The sequence below is a fragment of the Lissotriton vulgaris genome, chromosome 9 (assembly GCF_964263255.1).
Source record: "Lissotriton vulgaris chromosome 9, aLisVul1.2, whole genome shotgun sequence".
NCBI classification, from domain to species: Eukaryota; Metazoa; Chordata; class Amphibia; order Caudata; family Salamandridae; genus Lissotriton; species Lissotriton vulgaris.
In genome coordinates, this window is record NC_141697.1 from 1,235,500,968 (window position 1) to 1,235,519,197 (window position 18,230).

Genomic DNA, 18,230 nt, shown 5'->3' on the forward strand with positions numbered 1-18,230 from the left:
GCCAAACCAAACAGCTGGCAAAAGAAAGAGCAAAAACACTGCAGCACACCGCCGTGGATGACAAAGCCATGCCCAGGCAAGACCAAGAAGCCGCACCAGCGGAATACAACACCACCAGGAAAGGCGAGGAACCCACAAGGGGAGTCCACACCTTCCCAGCGAAAGACAGAGTAATTCAATAGCTACAAGTACCCCACAAGGGGTATGACACGTCCCAAAGAAATTATGGGAACCTCTCTTAGGGAAAAAAATCCTGCATCAGTGAACAAAACTATAAAACCTGCAGCAGAAACCACAGAAGGCTTAGTAAGCAGCCAAAAAGTACACTCTTGCCAAAAAGGGGCTGAACCAGCAGCCGACTGAAGAGAAGGGCCAACCAAGGGACCCCGAGGGCACAGCAAACCACACAGAAAGTGTAACAGTCACTCCAAACACCAGATTCCAGGATCAAGTGGGTTAACACCTCCAACATAGACCCAGAGGATCAACAAACCAATCTACTGATGAGGAGGAGGGGGACGGAGCCCCACTAGAAGACGCTAAATGGCGGAGTCCGCATGAGTGTTAAACAGAAGGACCCCTTCAAAGGGCAGGTTAACCAGACGCTCAATAATATTTTCAGGAAAAACGGCATCACGTAGCCAAGCATGGCAACAGAGATCCACAGAAGTGGCCATAGCACAGGCCAAGAGCATCAGCAACATTCAAGGCCGCACGAAGAATAAACGCGTCCAACTCCCTACCATCCAACATATGGCACGCAGATCTGCACGGGCAACCTCATGGGAGACATGAGAAAGAAGGGACTCCACAGAGTCCCACAGGCTAGAGGTAGCCCTAGCTAACACAGTCAGAGTGTTAAGCGCTTGCAAGGCAGCACTGGAAGAAGCAAAGACATTACGCTCCCCTGAATCCAACCACCGGGCCTCCTGAGACGGAGCGAAAAACACCACAGGCAAGGACAGAAAAGCCTACCATAGAAGAGAGCCTTGAGTAGAAGGAAAGGCAGACTGGGTCGTGCGGAGACGGACGGTGGCGATGTAGGCGCCTGAGGCACTGGATCACCCGTGTCAGGACGACCAAGCCCCCAGAAGAGAATTATGGAGCGACGGCTCAAAAGAAAGGAACAGCTCCCGTCCACCAGAGCCTCCTGGAGAACTTCCAAAAGTTTGTCCGTAGGAAATGGAGTGACAGGTTCACCCAGCCTCATTATACCAGCGGCTGTGGAAATAGCCTGAACATAGGCAACACTGGCCTTAGTAGGGCGCCGCGGAGGAGAAAGCAATTCCTCTGTGGGCGACGGCTGCAGACGGGGTCGTCCGTCCGAAGTCTAAGGGGAAGCGGCCAGCCCGGTAAAAGGGGGGATCCACAGATGAATGGGGAACCTTAGGGGCCCCAGGGGAAGGCGGAGAGGCCTGTGGAAAAGCTAGCCGCGAGCCACGGAAAGAAGGGTTTGAGGATTTAGGTTGTGGGGATGGCGAGGACCCCTTCCTGGAAGATGCTGGTGAAAAGGCAACAATACGGCACCCTGTCTCCAGGGAGGAAGACACCAACAGATGACAGACCTCTGTAGAGGAAGGAACCTCAGGAGACTAATCAAGAACCAGACGCCGGCGTGGCTCCGAGGTATCAGTCACCTGACCGGCGTAGATCGGCACCAGAGTGGGCATTTGCGGTTTTGGGTCGACCTCTGCCACCACGTGCTCCCCAGGAGAATGGGGCGGGGTCGACACCAGTACGGCGATGGAGCGGTGCTGAAAAGACACCGGCTCGGCCTCAGACGGGGCAGCCGCCCGCGTCGAGGAGGACTCTGAAAACACCCCAGGTCCCATCCTCCACCCGTGACTCCTGCGGAGCCGGGGAGGAAGGCTTCCTGGGCAGAAACAGCACTGGCTCAGCCTCTGGTGAGGCAGTCACCTGCTCAGAGAACCGAGGGGGATTCTGGGGCAAGCCCAGAGTCCCGGCGATCTCCTGCAACGCCACAGGGAGCCCCGTAGGGATTTGCGGCGAGGCAGGGATGCCAGGGGCCGAAGAGGGGAGCCCCGAAGGACAACACCTAGACACCATCCTCCTACGACCTGAAGCCGGAACTTTTGACGACGGGCCGGAGCTGTCGGCGACTCCACGGAAGTTCCAGTGCGAAGCAAGGGATCTGCTGTCTCAGGAGGTGGAGGCCAAAGAAGCCTGCAGGGCCGCCGCATAGGCTGTCATTTGGGCCCTAGTCACCCCATTGCCGTGAAACGCCAGGTAGGAAGTCGAGGTTGCACAGGTGGGGGCACACGTCCCGAGGGGAGACAAGCTGAAGTACCTACCAGCCGGCGAACCACGCGCTTGGGGCCGTAGCGAGGGACGATGTCGCAGACGGAACCGGCGGCTCCTTGCTTCTGAGGTAGGGGACAGACGCTGGGATGACACCGACCTGTTCAAGCGTGCCGACAGCAATTTCATCTGGCGCTCCCGCTGTGATTTAGGCTTAAGGTGCTGACAGGCATCGCAATCCGTCGAGTCGTGGTGCTCACCCAGGCACCACATGCAAATCGGGTGCGGGTCCGTCGCCGACATGGGACGTGCTCAAGAGGTACACGTCTTGAAGCCCGAAGGCATTCGCACACTGTTACACTAACGCCAAAGCGTGAAAAAGAAGGGAAGGCCTTTAAACAGGCCAGGACTCAATCCGGATCCGCGTTGCACGCGGAAAAGAGAAAAATACTGACATAGGCGCGCCGGGGTGGGACTTATGTATTCTCGATGACGTCACGAACGCGGACAACGTCAGGACAGAGTCACATGGTGCCGTTCCCCCGGCGCGAAGGGATGCTGTGGCAAAAAGTTTTCCGGATCCAGTCTCATGCCTGGGGATAATTCTACATTAAGGAATCTGCGGCTAGTAGTCTCTATCAGATATAGCAATGCGTACAGTTCTTTCAGGGTTCACATCAGTGAACAGGTTCATTCATGTCACATCAAGCAATTATATCTTCAGAAACTTGACAAATAACATCTAAAAGTGTGGCAGATGAGTCTACCTTTTGGACATTTCCGAGCCTCATACAGATTTAAAAACAGTGCCTTAAAACAACATATAGCTCCAAGTGCCAGGCTACTGGCTAGGAACTACAACAAGACAAAATATCCACGGGTCTGTCAACTACTGATGAACTACAAGCATGTCATGCAAATGAATACCTCTAGTTTTACCTGAAAAAGTCCTTTTTAAAAGGACGGAATCCCATCACTCACCGAAGTGACATGCTTCATCATCTGGGATCTCCTCTTGGTTTCAAGACCTAGTGCAACCAAGAACTACAACCCCCTCACTGTGAGGGAGGAGCTCAGAGATGTTTTGAACGGTAAGGTTGGAATACCTCAAATCCCTCAGATGTGAAGAATTTAATTTGTTAAGGTGATGGGCGCAGTGCAAAATGTGTGAACAGTGATGTGAAAGTTAAAATGGACTATCAGGAGAAAAAAGTGTTCTTCAATATCTACCGATGTCCAAATTAAAAACAGTGCAGATTCAGTTTTGAAATAAAAACTGCATATGTCCAAAAGCATGGTCTACATCCCCAAGAGCTTCAAAAATCACTGGATAGACGTTGCACTGCCGGATACTATGACCGTGGCAAGCAAGCTTTCACGCAGCGTCTTTTGTTTGTGATGAAGCTGATCATTTGGGATTAAACTGGCATGGGAGACTGATTCAAAAGAACTTTAATGCAGAGTATGAAATGTATTGTTTTTCACTCACCCAATTCTTTCTCCGAAAAGCAGTCTCTGATAGGGGAACTCTCGCCTCTCTGAGGAACCTTCACCCCACTACGCAACACCCGTTCCAGAATGCCTCTTCCCTCCCGAAGCCGCTCCACAGATGTAGGTACCATCCTGAAATAAAACAGACCGTTGTTTGTATGTAAAGTTTTCACTGCGTTTGTCAAGTCAGAAAACTCTACATGGTATGTAAAACTGTTAATCATACAAACAGAAGCTGTTTGGAGTGCATGCCAGTATTTGTATACATTTTGATTCTTGAGTTTAATTACAAATATTTTAAGTCAGATATGGAGCAAGGTACAAGAGTATAGTTTTACGACCCTTAACTTTAAATCCTTTGCAGCTTTATAAATTAGAAAGAATGTGGCTAAAAAAAACAAACAAGGGAAATAATAATGTGTTGGTAGTGTGTACTAGGCCACTTGCCTAGTACACACTACCAATGGGGCAGCAGAATGGCGCTTAAATAACCAATATTCTTTATCAACTCATTGGTTCTAACTGTATTCATCCTGGATGAGAAGTTTAAGACGGCCCAGCAGTGATTAGAATAAAAAACCTATATATTATTACATCTAAAGTCTAGTCTTTTAAGCTAGATAAGACTCCATCCAGGAAAATAAGTCCAGCAACCCATAAAGATCAGTTTTAAACCATCTTGGATATTAAAATTAGACCCACGAAACATGGTCCAAATATTTATTTTCTTTTTGTAAGCAGCCTCGGATCATTGCTGGCTCAAATAATGTGCTTTAAGATGTATGTCCATTTCCCAAGAATACATAGTTAAGTAGCAGAGTAAAACAATGAATCGTCTTCTAGGCTCACATATGTGGAAACCAATATGCTACTTACCAGTATGCATCTGTCTTTGGCATGTAGGGCTGCTGACATTCATAACTGTGCATAGATCGCCGCCTCGTGTTGGGTCCGGATGATCGCACATTGTTGTCCTGGAAGAGTCTTCGAAGTATCACGAGATAGGTGGCTCCTCCCCTGGACTACGGTGTGCATGGGCATCGACTCCATCCTCAGATTGTTTTTAGCCATTGTGGCCCAGATGGAGTGAAACTAAGTGAATGATGACCATGCTAGAAGTATGTGTGAATGCTGCAGCCGCTACATGCGCCGGGGAGGAGGGCGGGCGATATGAATGTCAGCAGCCCTACATGCCAAAAACAGATGCATACTGGTAAGTCGCATATTCGGTTCGAGGCATGTGGGCTGCTGAATTCATATCTGTGCATAGAATACATAGCAGTCCCTCCATTAACGGCGGCCGCCTGTGCCAGCTGCAGCAGTTTGGAAAAGTGTTTTTAGAACAGCCTGCCCTACAGCTGCCTCCTGTTTGGAGTGCACATCAACACAGTAGTGTTTTGTAAATGTGTGTGTGGTAGACCATGTGGCTGCTCTACATATGTCTTATAAAGGAATATTTCAAAGGAAAGCCATGGAGGCCCCCAACTTTCGGGTGGAGTGGGCCCACGGTGGAATGGTCAGAGTGCGCTTGGCTTTCTGATAGCAGATCTGAATGCATTTAACGATCCACCTGGCTATACCAGCCTTGGAAATGGGGTTACCTTTGTGTTGTGGCGCAAAGGCAACAAATAGTTGTTTAGTCTTCCGAAAATCTTTGGTCAAATCAATGTAGTACATTAGGGCCCTCTTGACGTCAAGTGTGCGGAGCATTCTCTCCGCAAGTGACTCTGGATTTTGGAAGAACACAGGTAGTTCTATAGTCTGGTTGATATGGAACTGAGAAACTACCTTAGGAAGGAATTTAGGGTTAGTGCGAAGCACCACCCTGTTGGAATGAATCTGAATAAATGGCTCTTGGATAGTTAGTGCCTGGAGTTCACTAACTCGTCGTAGCGACATAATCGCTATAAGGAAAGCCACTTTCCATGTCAAGAACTGAATCTTGCAGGAATGCAGTGGTTCGAAAAGGGGACCCATCAGCCTGGTGAGGACCTTATTTAGGTTCCACTCGGGAGCTGGTGGCGTCCGTGGAGGAATGACTCGTTTGAGTCCTTCCAGAAAGGCTTTAATGGCAGGCACCCTGAAAAGTGAGAGGTGCGGTCTGTTTTGGAGATAAGCAGCCTTGCGGATAGATGTATACGAATGGAAGCATAGGCCAGATAACATTTGTACAGATGTAAAAGATAACAAATGATGTTCTGAATAGATGCATCCAGCGGGTTAATGTTGTGGTCTGCACAATAAATGACAAACCGCTTCCATTTCGCCGCATAGCATGCTCTGGTGGTCGGCTTTCTTGCCTCCCGGATTATGTCCATAAAGTCAGGAGGTAAGTTGAGGTAGCCAAACTCTAAGACCTCAGGAGCCAGATCGCCAGGTTGAGCTGTTGCGGATCTGGATGCTGAATGTCGCCATGGCTCTGCGTCAAAAGCCTGGGTGTGAGCCGCAGCCTTTGATGTGGTACCACGGACAGTTCCAGAAACGTGGTGTACCATGGTTGGCGAGCCCACGTCGGAGCAACCAGGATGAGTGCTGCTTCAGCTTGCGTGCCACCAGCGGTATTAGAGGTGCTGGGGGAAAAGCGTACGCAAATTTGCCTGACCAGTTCATCCATATCGCATTGCCCTGCGACTGTGTGTGTGGGAACCTGGCGGCAAAGTTTGGGCATTTGGCGTTTTCCTTTGTGGCGAACAGGTCTATCTCTGGATGACCCCACCTTAGGAAGTACGGGTTGAGTACTGATGGAAGTATCTCCCACTCGTGCATCTGGTGGCTGTACCTGCTGAGCAGGTCCGCCATCTGATTGTCCTTGCCTGGGAGGTGTTCTGCCATGAGGAAGATGTTTCTCTGAATGGCCCACCTCCACATGCTCTGAACCAGATGAGACAACTGTGGAGAGTGTGTTCCTCCCTGTTTCTGAATGTAGTACATGGCCGTCATGTTGTCCGTCCGGATCAACACGACCTTGTTGCACGGATGTACTTTGAAAGATTTCATTGCCATGAAGATAACCATCAGTTGGGGCGTGGTTTGGACGCCGATCGGGATGGCGGCGTGAGCTTGCAGCTCCGCGCAGGGTCCCGCTATTTCTCCTGAAAACTGCATCTGGGGCGACCCCTGGTCGGCGCAATTTGTCTGCGAAGTGTTGGGGAACCACTGGTGAGCGGAGGAGCCCTCTTCGGGGTCCGTTAGCCCCACGGAGACCTAGTCAGACGACGTGTGAGGAAAAATGGAAAATGGCGGCGGCGAGGGTCGATGGTCTCTGAACCGAAACTGAGCGGACTTGGCATCGGCTAACTGGGTGGCCCGCCTGTGCGAGATCGGAGCTGCAGGATCTGCTGGCATGGACCTGGGGAGTGGGGGAGATTGGTGGTCACCGTTGGATTGGACTACTGGGGGCCGCGCTCATCTCTACTTTCCCCCCCCCCTCCCCCCTCCACCCCTGTTCTGGCGACAGTGGGAAGGACGGAGCTAGAACTTTTGATCCCTGGCGTGACAGGCACTGCAGAGGCTCTCTATCACGTTCGCTGCTGGGGCGCACGTCCCCTGGATAGGGATTATCGGGACCTGGTGAGGTCCGGCCTGCCAGTGTGGCTGCGACAGAGACACCTAAGATGGCGGCTGAGAGTGGAGCGGCCATCACGGGGCAGAGCCGGGAGGATTCGGCCGCGCTATCCCAGGTTGGCGAGGCCTCCCCGCCGATGATGGATCAGGAGCAGAGACTGAATCGGCGCCTGGATGCTATTCTGGATGCCATCACCTCGACCAAGGAGGCATTGCAGCAGGACATTGCACAGGTCGCCACGGGGCTGGGGCTCCTGAGAGCAGATCATGCTAAGTTGGCGGACAAGGTTAAGGACCATGAACAGCTGTTGTTGGACCTGAAACCGGCGGTGGTGACCGCGGAGCACAAGATAACGGACATTTTGGCCCGGCTGGACTCGTTGGAGCGGCGAGCGGAGGATGCTGAAAGCCGCAATAGGCGGAACAACGTGCGGGTCGTCGGCCTGCCGGAAAGAATTGAGGGGGAGGATGCAGTGGCCTATATGGAGGATTGGTTCCGGACAGTGGTGGCACCGGAGGGACTCCCTTCTTTACGTTGGAGCGGGCACACAGGGTGCCTGCTCGGCCACCAGCGCTTGGCCGCCCACCCAGACCGATGGTGGTGAAGCTCCTTCATTACAAAGATCGGGACCTCCTCATCCAGAAAGCTCGGGCCTCGGGCCCGTATGAGGTGGAGAACAGCCGGGTCACGATCTTCCCGGACTATACTCAGGCGGTCCAGAAGAATAGGGCATCCTTCTTGGCGGTGAAAAAGGAGCTGCGGGAGGAAGGCATCCAATATTCCTTGCTCTTCCCGGCCAAGCTGCGGATTATCCTGGATGGGACCACTCATTTCTTTCAAACTCCGGATGAAGTGTGGCTGTGGCTGGAATCATACCGAGCTGGTACGGACAGGAATAGCAAGAGTCAACGTGCGAAGCCTAACCCGCCCAAGGTCCGGAAATCTCAGAGGATTCGCTCCCGCACTAAGCTTTAACGAGAGAAACGAGAGGCCCAAATGGCTGCGGACAAAAGAGGGGCGCTGGCAGCGACGGCGGCCATTACGAGGTCACAGCGGGAGAGTGACGTGGCAGCAACGGATTCTGGAGAAGACGGTGGCAGGACTGGAGAGGAATTTTCAGAGGCAGAGAGCTTAAAGGGGCCGGTGGTCACCCCCCAAACGTCTGATGAGATTTTTCATGGCTGATTCTTCTATGGGACTCGGGACACTGTCTGGTAGGGTGGCATCCTGTTGGCGCTGGGTGGGTTGCCTGGTAGGGTGCAGCATCAGCTTTGCGGGATGGAAGGCGCGGGGTGCGGGCTCTGCCTGCCCGGGGTCGGCGGTAACTCACCCCCTCAGGGCCCTTACGGCCTTCTGTGGTGGCGACCACAGATTAGTCGGATGTGTGTGTTGTTTGAGGTTTGGATCGGGGCTCACACTGGGTTTGTAGGCTCTGTCCTGGGGAGTGGGGTTTGGGGTGTTTTTCCTATGGCTTGTTTGGGGGGGGCAACCGCTGTGATGTGGGCATGGAATGGCTATACTTGAACTGGATTGCTCAATGTTGGTATGGGGACGTTACCTAACTTGAAATGCCTAACGTGGAATGTCCGAGGACTGCGAACTATGGTCAAACGTCACAAAGTGCATGCTTATTTGGTGCGGCGGGGGTTCAGGTTGCCATGTTGCAGGAGACTCATCTCACGAAACAGGAATGCATCGCACTACAGAAGAGGTGGCGGGGTCAGGTCTTTGGCACTACTTACTCCGCGTTTGCTAGAGGGGTACTGATATGGGTGCGGGCGGGGATACCGTTCCAGGTGTTGAATCAATTGGTGGATCCTGAGGGCAGATATGTGGCGGTGGAGGGGAGGTTGTATGGCCGGGATGTGCTATTCAGCTGCATTTACGCTCCAAATGTTGATCAGGCCCGCTTCTTTGATGGTCTGTCCGGCTCCTTGGCCTCTTTCTTAGCGGGGCCTCTGATACTGGGGGGGGGACTTTAATTCGATCACAGATGTGGCCTTAGATAGATCCCACCCACCACTCGTTGACTCCCCTGTACGTAAGTTAGCCGCACACAGGAAGGATTGGCAGGAAAGATGGGGATTGCTGGATGTGTGGCGGGAACAGCACCGGGATAGTAGGGACTAATCCTTTTTTTCAGCCCTCCACGCCTTGCATGTGAGGATTGATTCAGTACTGTGCAGCGGGTCCTTAGCCCCATTGGTCTCCCATACGGAGTATCTGGCCAGGACCATATCGGATCATAATCCTTTGCTGATGCATATCCAATGGCAGAGAGCGCGCTCCGCGATTCCAACATGGAGGCTCCGGCCCGACACCCTGGAGGACTCTGTGTTCAGTGACGCAGTCCAGCGGGGCATAGATCAGTATTTTGGCGAGAATGAGGGGACAGCTTCTTGTAGGTCCACTGAATGGGACGCTATGAAAGTGGTGGTGAGAGGAGTATGCTTGGGGAGGTTCTCGAATGCTCGAACGTCGGTGTTGAATGCGCTTGCCAGTGCGGAGGAGAAATTGAGGGATTTGGAGCGGCGTAGGCTGGACCGGCCGGATCTACAGACCCGGCTGCTGGAAGCTAAAGAGGTGGTGGCCACCGAAACAGAACGGTTACGGTGCTATGACTACAGAAAATATGCCATTAGAGTTCATGATGAGGGATAAGGTGGGCACGTTACTGGCTAGACTCGCTAATCCTGAACTCAGAGGCTGCCCGGTCTTGAGCATCAAAAATGAACTGGGGGAGACGGTCTATTCCCAAACGGCGGTACTGGAGTGCTTTAGGGCCTACTATGCTGAGTTGTACGAGAGTCAGTTAGGAGTGGGGGTATGCGAAATAGCGGAATATTTGGAGTCAGTGCAGCTTCCGGTGCTTGATGACGACGATGCAAAGGACCTGGGAGGACCTGTCACGCTGGCCGAGATTCGGGCGGCCATTAAACACATGGCGAGGAATAAGACACCCGGGGTGGATGGCCTGCCCATAGAATTTTACCAGAAGTATGCTGATAGCTTGGCGCCCAGACTACTGGTGGTATATGAGGAGGCTCATAGGTTAGGGAATCTGCCCGGATCGCTGAGGGAGGCATTGATAGTGCCGTTGCTAAAACCCGGCAGGGAAGCGACTGATGTGAGGTCTTATAGGCCCCTGTCCATGCTGACAGTGGACTATAAGATACTAAGCCGGATCTTGGCCACCAGGTTGGCCCCACACATGACCAGCCTGGTGCACAGGGACCAAGCGGGGTTTATCCCCACGAGGAGTACAGCATTAAATATTCGCCGTCTGATAGGGATACTGGATGGCACGGTGGAAACGGACGGTACCCAGGCGGTGCTGTCTGTGGACATTGAGAAGGCTTTTGATAGTTTGGAATGGGTTTATTTGGATGAAGTCCTAGTGAGGTTCGGCATAGGTGAAGGGTTCCGCCAATGGACGAAGGTGTTATATTCCTCGGCGACGGCGCGAGTACGACTGGGCAATCTGGTATCAGCGGCTTATCCTGTTGGCAGGGGGACGAGACAGGGGTGCTCCCTTTCCCCTCTTCTGTTTGCACTGGCGATGGAACCACTGGCGGTACGAGCCAGGTCGGGAGACATGTACGCAGGGATTGCGAGAGGTGGCCAGTTGCACTACATTGTACGCGGACGATTTACTACTATATATGGAGGATACGGAACGGGCTCTGGAAGGGGCGATGGAGATGTTGTCTGAGTTTGGCCGGTTGTCGGGCCTCAGGGTTAATTGGACGAAGACGTGTGTCTTCCCGCTTAGAGCGACCACGCCCTGCCCCGCCCGTGATATAGGGGTGGTTTGGGAGCCATCTTGCTTTACTTATCTGGGAGTCCGTATTTACCACAAGGTCGCGGACTTATTAGAGGGCAATATTGGGCGGTGCGTACGGGCCCTGAGAGGTTGCATGTCTTTCTGGGCGTCCCTCCCCCTGTCGGTGTTGGGTAGGGTGGCTCTGCTGAAGATGGTGGCGCTTCCGCGGCTCTTGTACTATTTTTGCACGCTGCCCATTTGGATTCCCCAGAGGGTCTTCAGGGATCTGCGGACGATGGTCATTGACTTCCTTTGGGGGCACGGCCGCCGTAGAGTGGCACTTAACACGTTGCTCCGTCCTAAACTTGAAGGGGGGGATGGCCGTCCCGGACTTTGAGTTGTATTATTTGGCCGCGCAGCTTCAGGTTCTCACACAGCATGTGGCTAGGGTGTTTAGAGGACCGGAACGTGACCGAGAGCAGGGGATACAGCGCCATGTCTTGGCCTATATCATTCTGCAGCAGAAACTGGACTTGCGAGGCCTTACTATGGAGGAGCGGACGCTCAGGTTGTGCTGGCAGAGGAGTCTGAGGAGGGCGAAGGCGGCCCGGCCGTATGCACCGGAGATACCGATAGGCATGCTGACTGCGCTGCCGCATGGGGGCAAATGGTCTCCATTGTTGGAGTGGGAGGAGCTGGGACTGCAAGTGGTGGGGGACTTGTACGTTGATGGTACGTTGGTGCCCTTCCGCACGCTACAAGAACAGTTTGGGCTGCCGGAGGGGAGCTTCCTTTTGCACGCGGCTGTGGTGGCGGCCATGCAAAAGCATTGGAGAGAGGGGCTCATTGAACCGGGCACGACTATGGCTTGCCAGTATGTAGTGATGGCCGCCGGCACCTTTAAAGCGGTGACCTGCCTCCATAATAGGATGTTGCATGAGGGGTTGGAACCGCTCCTGGGCCTGAAAGCGAAATGGGAGGTGAGCATAGGCAGGCCCATCCCGGATACGGTGTGGGGTCATATCCTTAAGCGTACGTGGAAGGGCACGAGGAACGCGCGCTTTCAGCAGGTGCACTTTTATGTTTTGCATAGGGCCTATTTGACGCCGGAGAAGATCAAACGATACTTTCAGGTACAGGAGGCGCGGTGTCCGAGGTGCATGGCGTTGGAGGCGGATCTGGATCATCTGTTATGGGGCTGCCCGAAACTGGAGGACTATTGGGAGGAGGTTGGGGGACTCCTCAATGCAGTGACCGACAGGGAAGTGGAGTTTGATATGGCGTCGTGCTTGTTGCTCTGGTTCCCACATACAAAAAACACTAAGATGACAAGCAAATTTATTGACCTGGGACTGATATTGGCGCAAAGGGAGATCACCTGGCACTGGAAGTCCAGGGAGGGGCCGTCGGTGAGGAGGTGGACGAATGAATTGCTGAGGTGGTCTGAATGCGGGAGTGTGCTCCGTATGAGACAAGCGGTCAAGCTTGACAACGAAAAGAGCCTGGAGTCAGCACGGGCGTGGGAACTGATAGTGCAAGCGCTGCGTGACTCCCTGGTGGACGATGAGGACTGAATGGTTGAGGCATGAGGACACTGCGAGGCTTACGAGCGTGGAAGTATAAGTAGATCTGTAGCGGGACTCATACCGGAGTTAGGGGCGCGGCACACATCATTAGCGGTTGCTGGGGGGGGGAGGGCGCAGGTGTTGTTCTGGGGTTGTTATGGGGGTGGGGGTCAGACACCGGGATCCAGGTTGGGAACGGAGGAACTACTGGGCTGTGACCGCCTCTGCGGTTGTGGAGCATGAACAGATAGCGGAGCAGGGGCGGAGGCGCATGGCACTGTCGCGACAGGGCCCCACAGGGTCTGGGGGGAGGGATCGCAGTATCGCCATGAGACCGGGCTGCTAGCTTGTGATGGACGGTGTTGGGGTTGGGTTAAGGGTTGGTGGGGTAAAATGCAGATACATGAAAGGTTTTCGACCATTGTCCCTCAGGGATGCGCACTGTGATGTCTTGCTGGCAATCTAGAACATTATGCCGCCCGGCCCCTGGGATACGGGCTGAATGGCTGTGTATACACTATGATACTCGGACTATGCGGGGGGACACCACGAGTGTGCTGGTTGATTTATTGTATGCAATGGTTTCTAATTCTGCAATAAAAACAAATTAAAAAAAAAAAAAAAAAAAAATGAAGATAACCATCAGTTCTAGAACATTGATGTGCATCTTCCTTTGCTGTGGCATCCATAGTCCCTGCACAGTGTAGTGGAGTACATGAGCTCCCCAACCCCGGAGAGAAGCGTCCGTCGTCAGAATGATCTGTGGCACAGGCTCTTGGAACAGTCGTCCCTTGCAAAGGTTTTGTGGATTCCACCAATGCAGAGAGTTGTATGCACGACCGGTCACCAACACTAGGTCTTTCAACTGTCCATGAGCCTGAGTCCACTGACGTGCTAAGCACTCCTGAAGCGGACGCATATGTAGTCTCCCATGCGGGACTATGGAGATGCAGGAGGCCATCATGCCTATCAACTGCATGAACACTCGCGCTGGAAGCGAGTGTTGAGGTCTGAATTTTTGTATCAGCGATTGAATGCTGCTGACCCTCACTGAATTTGGCTGTGCTGTGGCTGCCAGAGTGTTTATCGTCGCACCCAGATACTGCCGTATGTGGGCGGGTTGCAGGTGGGACTTTGGGTAATTCAGTGAGGATACCAGATCGTGAAGTAGGTGAAGGGTGTGGGACATGTGGGCGGCACACTGCTGGGCTGACTTTGCCTGGATGAGCCAGTCGTCCAGATAAGGGTAGACGTGAATGTTTTGTCTCCTCAGGTGTGCCGCCACCGTCGCCAGGCACTTCGTAAACACCCTGGGTGCCGTGGTGACCCCGAAAGGTAGAACCTTGAACTGGTAATGTTGATTTTGGATGGTGAACCGGAGGTATTTTTTGTGTGACGGGTGCAGCGGAATGTGAAAATACGCATCCTTCAGATCTAAAGTTGCGAGACAATCTCCCTGACTGAGCAACGGTAGGACTTGCTGCAGGGTCAGCATGTGAAAGTGTTCCGATAGAATGTACTGATTGAGTGGTCTGAGGTCCAGTATGGGTCTGAGGGACCCGTCCTTTTTTGGTATTAAGAAGTACAGTGAGTAAACTCCCGTGCCTCTTTCTTTCACAGGCACGAGCTCTATTGCCCCTTTTTGCAGCATGACGAGGACCTCCTGCTGCAATAAGTGCAAATGCTCGGCGGACATAGGACGGTGTCTTGGGGGTATGTTGGGTGGAGTGGATATTAACTCCAGACAATAACCGTACTGTATAAGCTGCGTGACCCACCTGTCTGTGGTGATGGACTTCCAGACTGGCAGGAACTGTTGAAGTCTCCCCCCGACAGGTGTTGCGTGGTCGGGGGGGCAGTGACAAGGCGTCACTGTTTGTTAGTGGCGGAGGATCTGGAGTTGTTGTTTCCACGACCTCTGCCTTTTCCACGATATCCACCTCGACTCGGTTTGGTGTATGTGGTCTGCGTGCAGCCTTTATAGTACTGTGTGGTTTGGGAGAGCTGGCCTCTGGAAACACCTCTAGTGCTTGAGCGACGAAAAGAACCACCCCAGAACTGCTGGGACTGTAGAGCCCCCATGGACTTAGCAGTTTCAGTGTCCTTCTTGATTTTCTCCAAGGTGGTGTCCACCTCTGGGCCAAATAGATCAGGGTTTACTGTCTGATTGAGAATGGTGGTCTGTATCTCTGGCTTGAACCCGGAGATTCTGAGCCAGGCATGTCGTCTCAGCAGGACACTAGTGTTAATAGCTCTGGCCGCAGTGTCTGCCGCGTCCAGTGCACATTTAATAGAAGCATTTGATATGAGCTTCCCCTCTTGGATGAGCATCTCAGCTGCCTCTTTGTATTCGTCTGGCAGGTGCTGTAACAGGGTCTCAAGTGTGTCGTAATGTGCCCTGTCATACCTGGCTAGAAGTGCCTGTGTGTTTGAAATGCGCCAGATATTGGCCGCTTGAGCTGCCACCCTTTTCCCTGATGCCTCAAACACCTTAGATTCCTTATCTGGGGGAGGAGCATCACCCGTTGTTTGAGAGTTAGCCCTCTTCCGGGCATTAGAAACATCAAGAGAGTGCAACGGCAGCTGTCCCTTGATGTAAGTAGGGTCTCCAGGCGCCGGTTTATGCTTCTTTTCAATTCTGGGGTTCATCACCCTGGCTCTCGTAGGCTCCTTAAAGATTTCCCCAGCATGCTTCAAGACACCCTTCAACATAGGCAGAGTCTTGACAGTTCTCACTGATACGGAAAAGGTGTCAAAAAGAAAGTCCACTTCAATGGGGTCAGCATGGAGCTGGACGTCATGATTCTTCGCTGCCCTTTCAATGAGGGCATTAAACGCAGCCGAATGCTCAGTAGGAGACGTTTTTACAGCATACATCTGAGTGTCTGGGGTAGAATGAGGATCACCTGGGTCGGCAGCAGCTGCCCAGGGTTCACTGGTATCATCTGGCTAGGTGTATACAGGATAGCTGTATTCATCATCATCACCTTCCCCAGTGTCCACATCTGATTAAGTGGGTGAGACATCATGGCCATGTGGAGAAACCGGTTCCACAAGAACAGGGGTCGAAGTAGAATCCTTTTTCTTCTTCAGTGGAATTTTATAGGACTCCATTTGCTGTTCCGGGGCGATTTTCCGCTTATAAAGGGAAAGTCTGCCTGTTTCGGCATCAATAAATTGTTCCTGTTGCTCTTCCAACGAGGATTGTCGATGCTTTAAGGCCGGGACCACTGTTGTCGACTTCGGCACAGAGGACACCTTCTCGGGCACGTTGGTGGCCATTTTAGGGGCGAAAGCCTTCGGCGCCACTTTCGGCGGCAGCGTGAAGTGAATGGGCGTCGTCGCCTTCTGAGGTTTATCGACAGGCTTCGAAGGTTGAGGATCTTATAGGCCCGACACTCGAGGCCTTGTCCTTGATGCGCTTTAGGGAGTCTGCCACTTGCTTGGAGAATGCGGCGGACGGCTGCGTCGACTCGACGGAATCCTTTCAGGCACCACTAGACGTGGACTCGTGGGTCGGTCCGCTCTTGGCCTTGTCTTGTCGACGCGGAGTCTCGAGAACCTTTGGATCACTGAGCCCTTTGTCGGTGTCGACCGTTTTCGGCGCAGATTTGGTCGGCTCGACTGCCTTGACCTTTGTCTTCGGCGTGCCAGACTTCGTCTCGACGCCCTTGAGTTGTTTCGTCGGGTCGATAACGCCCTTCTGCTTCGTCGGTGCCGACAGGTCCGAGAACTTTGAGCCGACCAAAGCAATACGCACTTTTGGTTTCGATGGAGGCATCCGTGCTTTCACTTGCGTAGAGACCGGTGTTTTTACTTTCGGTTTCGATTTCGCAGGGTGCGGCTCCTTCGCAATGTCCGAAGCCGAGCCCGAAGGCGGGGCCGTAGAACTTATTGGAAGATCTTGGGTAAGGCCTAGTGGCGATCCCTCGACCTGAGCCTTCCGAAGAGTTTCGGCCCCAATGTCAGTTTGAGTTAGCTCCTCGCTCGAGCTATCTTCCATGGCCCCAAAGGCCCCGTCGTCGTCTCCTACCTAGTCGACGACTTCTTCCGCGTCGAGCATTTTAACATTCGCGTCGTAGTTGGAGTCGACCTCCGACGCGGGATTCGACAGGTTCTCACGAACCTCCCGGTCAGCTCCTTCATCATCCCCGGCATCGAATATGTCCACAGGCGCCGGTGCAGTCTGCTGGACCTCCTGGCGCGCAGCGCGACGAGGCAGAAGAGTCTTCTTGGATCGAAAACGGGAACAAGCCATGCAGCTGGCTTCATCATGATCCAGCGACAGACACTTGTTGCACACCGGGTGGACGTCGATTTGGGGATACTTTGAGTTGCACACGGGACATCTCTTGAACGGACTCCGTTCCATGATGGTTCGTCGATAAGGCCTCTGGCGTCGACTGTGCCTTCAGCGTCAAAAAGCACGCTGCTCTTCTGGAAATCCGGCTCGGAACTGAGCTGGAAGAAATCGGGCACCGAACGCAAGACTATACAGACGAAAACCTAAAGGCCTTTTGGCCTTGAGAAAGTTTTATATCGATTCCGACTAGAGTGAACCAATATACATCCAAACCCAATGGCGGAAAAAAACAATCTGAGGGTGGAGTCGATGCCCATGCGCACTGTAGTTCAGGGGAGGAGCCACCTATCTCGTGATACTTCGAAGACTCTTCCAGGACAACAATATGCAATCATCCGGACCCAACACTAGGCGGCGATCTATGCACAGATATGAATTCAGCAGCCCACATGCCTCGAACACATAGCCTCTTGAGTCTGAGGGGTCCCAGCCATTGGTACTAGGCCGGAAGATTCATGCCATCCCCGTAGCTGGTCTTGATGCCAGACTCCCCTAGGAGTGGTGGGCTGCCTCAGCCTATGGACATTTTGGTGTCAGACTGACCATCAGGCATGACTAGAGTATGTGGTGTGAATTTTGCATTGGGCCTCTAGGTTGGCTGGAGATGTCCCACTGGCTCAAGGATCTTAACCCCTTGCCAGCGGCCGGAATTCTGCTCCTGTGTGGCACATTCTGAACGCGGGCGTGGTCATGACGGCCCCAGCCGTTATCAGCATACGAGCACTGTTTGCCATGACGACTGGGGGCCATCAGCATGGAAGGGGTTAATCTCCTTTTTGACGTCAGCACCGAAGAAGTATCTCCCATTGCTTGAAGGTTTGGGAGTGCAAAGGGGCTTTGCGCTTCCTCATGTGTACCGAGCACATCTTTGGTAGCCAAAAAGGGGTTGGCGTGTCAGACAGCACTTGCTTCCGCATGTAATGGGGTGTCCACCTTTTCTACCTACGAAGCCGGGGGATCTCTTTACAGCAGAAGGCGAGAGAGGCATTGCAGGTTGTCTTAATATGGTCTTTAATGAAGCAGAGAATGCTAATCTCATGGTAGTCAGCATAGGGGTATTCTGCATTACACCTAGGACAAAAGTAGAATGGAGTACACTCCAGAACGTCTTCCTAGGTGCATTCTCATGAGCCCTTTTTAGAGACAGGAGGAAATAGTAGCTCGAGATTGCAATGCAGGGAGGTGCCAGGGGCGCTGGTAATCTGTCTGAACACCCGTCTATGC

The 18,230-nt window shown here is 52.9% G+C and overlaps 1 protein-coding gene across 9 annotated transcripts in view; it reads right to left on the reverse strand.

Moving 5' to 3' along the window:
- The window catches only part of SETD5 (SET domain containing 5), a 312,866-nt gene that overhangs the window by 36,328 nt on the left and 258,308 nt on the right, over positions 1–18,230 (reverse strand). For all 9 annotated transcript variants that reach the window (XM_086939390.1, XM_086939391.1, XM_086939387.1 and 6 more), the window contains one exon: positions 3,749–3,882. In XM_086939390.1, the coding sequence (XP_086795516.1) occupies positions 3,749–3,882 (134 nt within the window). The remainder of the gene's footprint in view (positions 1–3,748; positions 3,883–18,230) is intronic.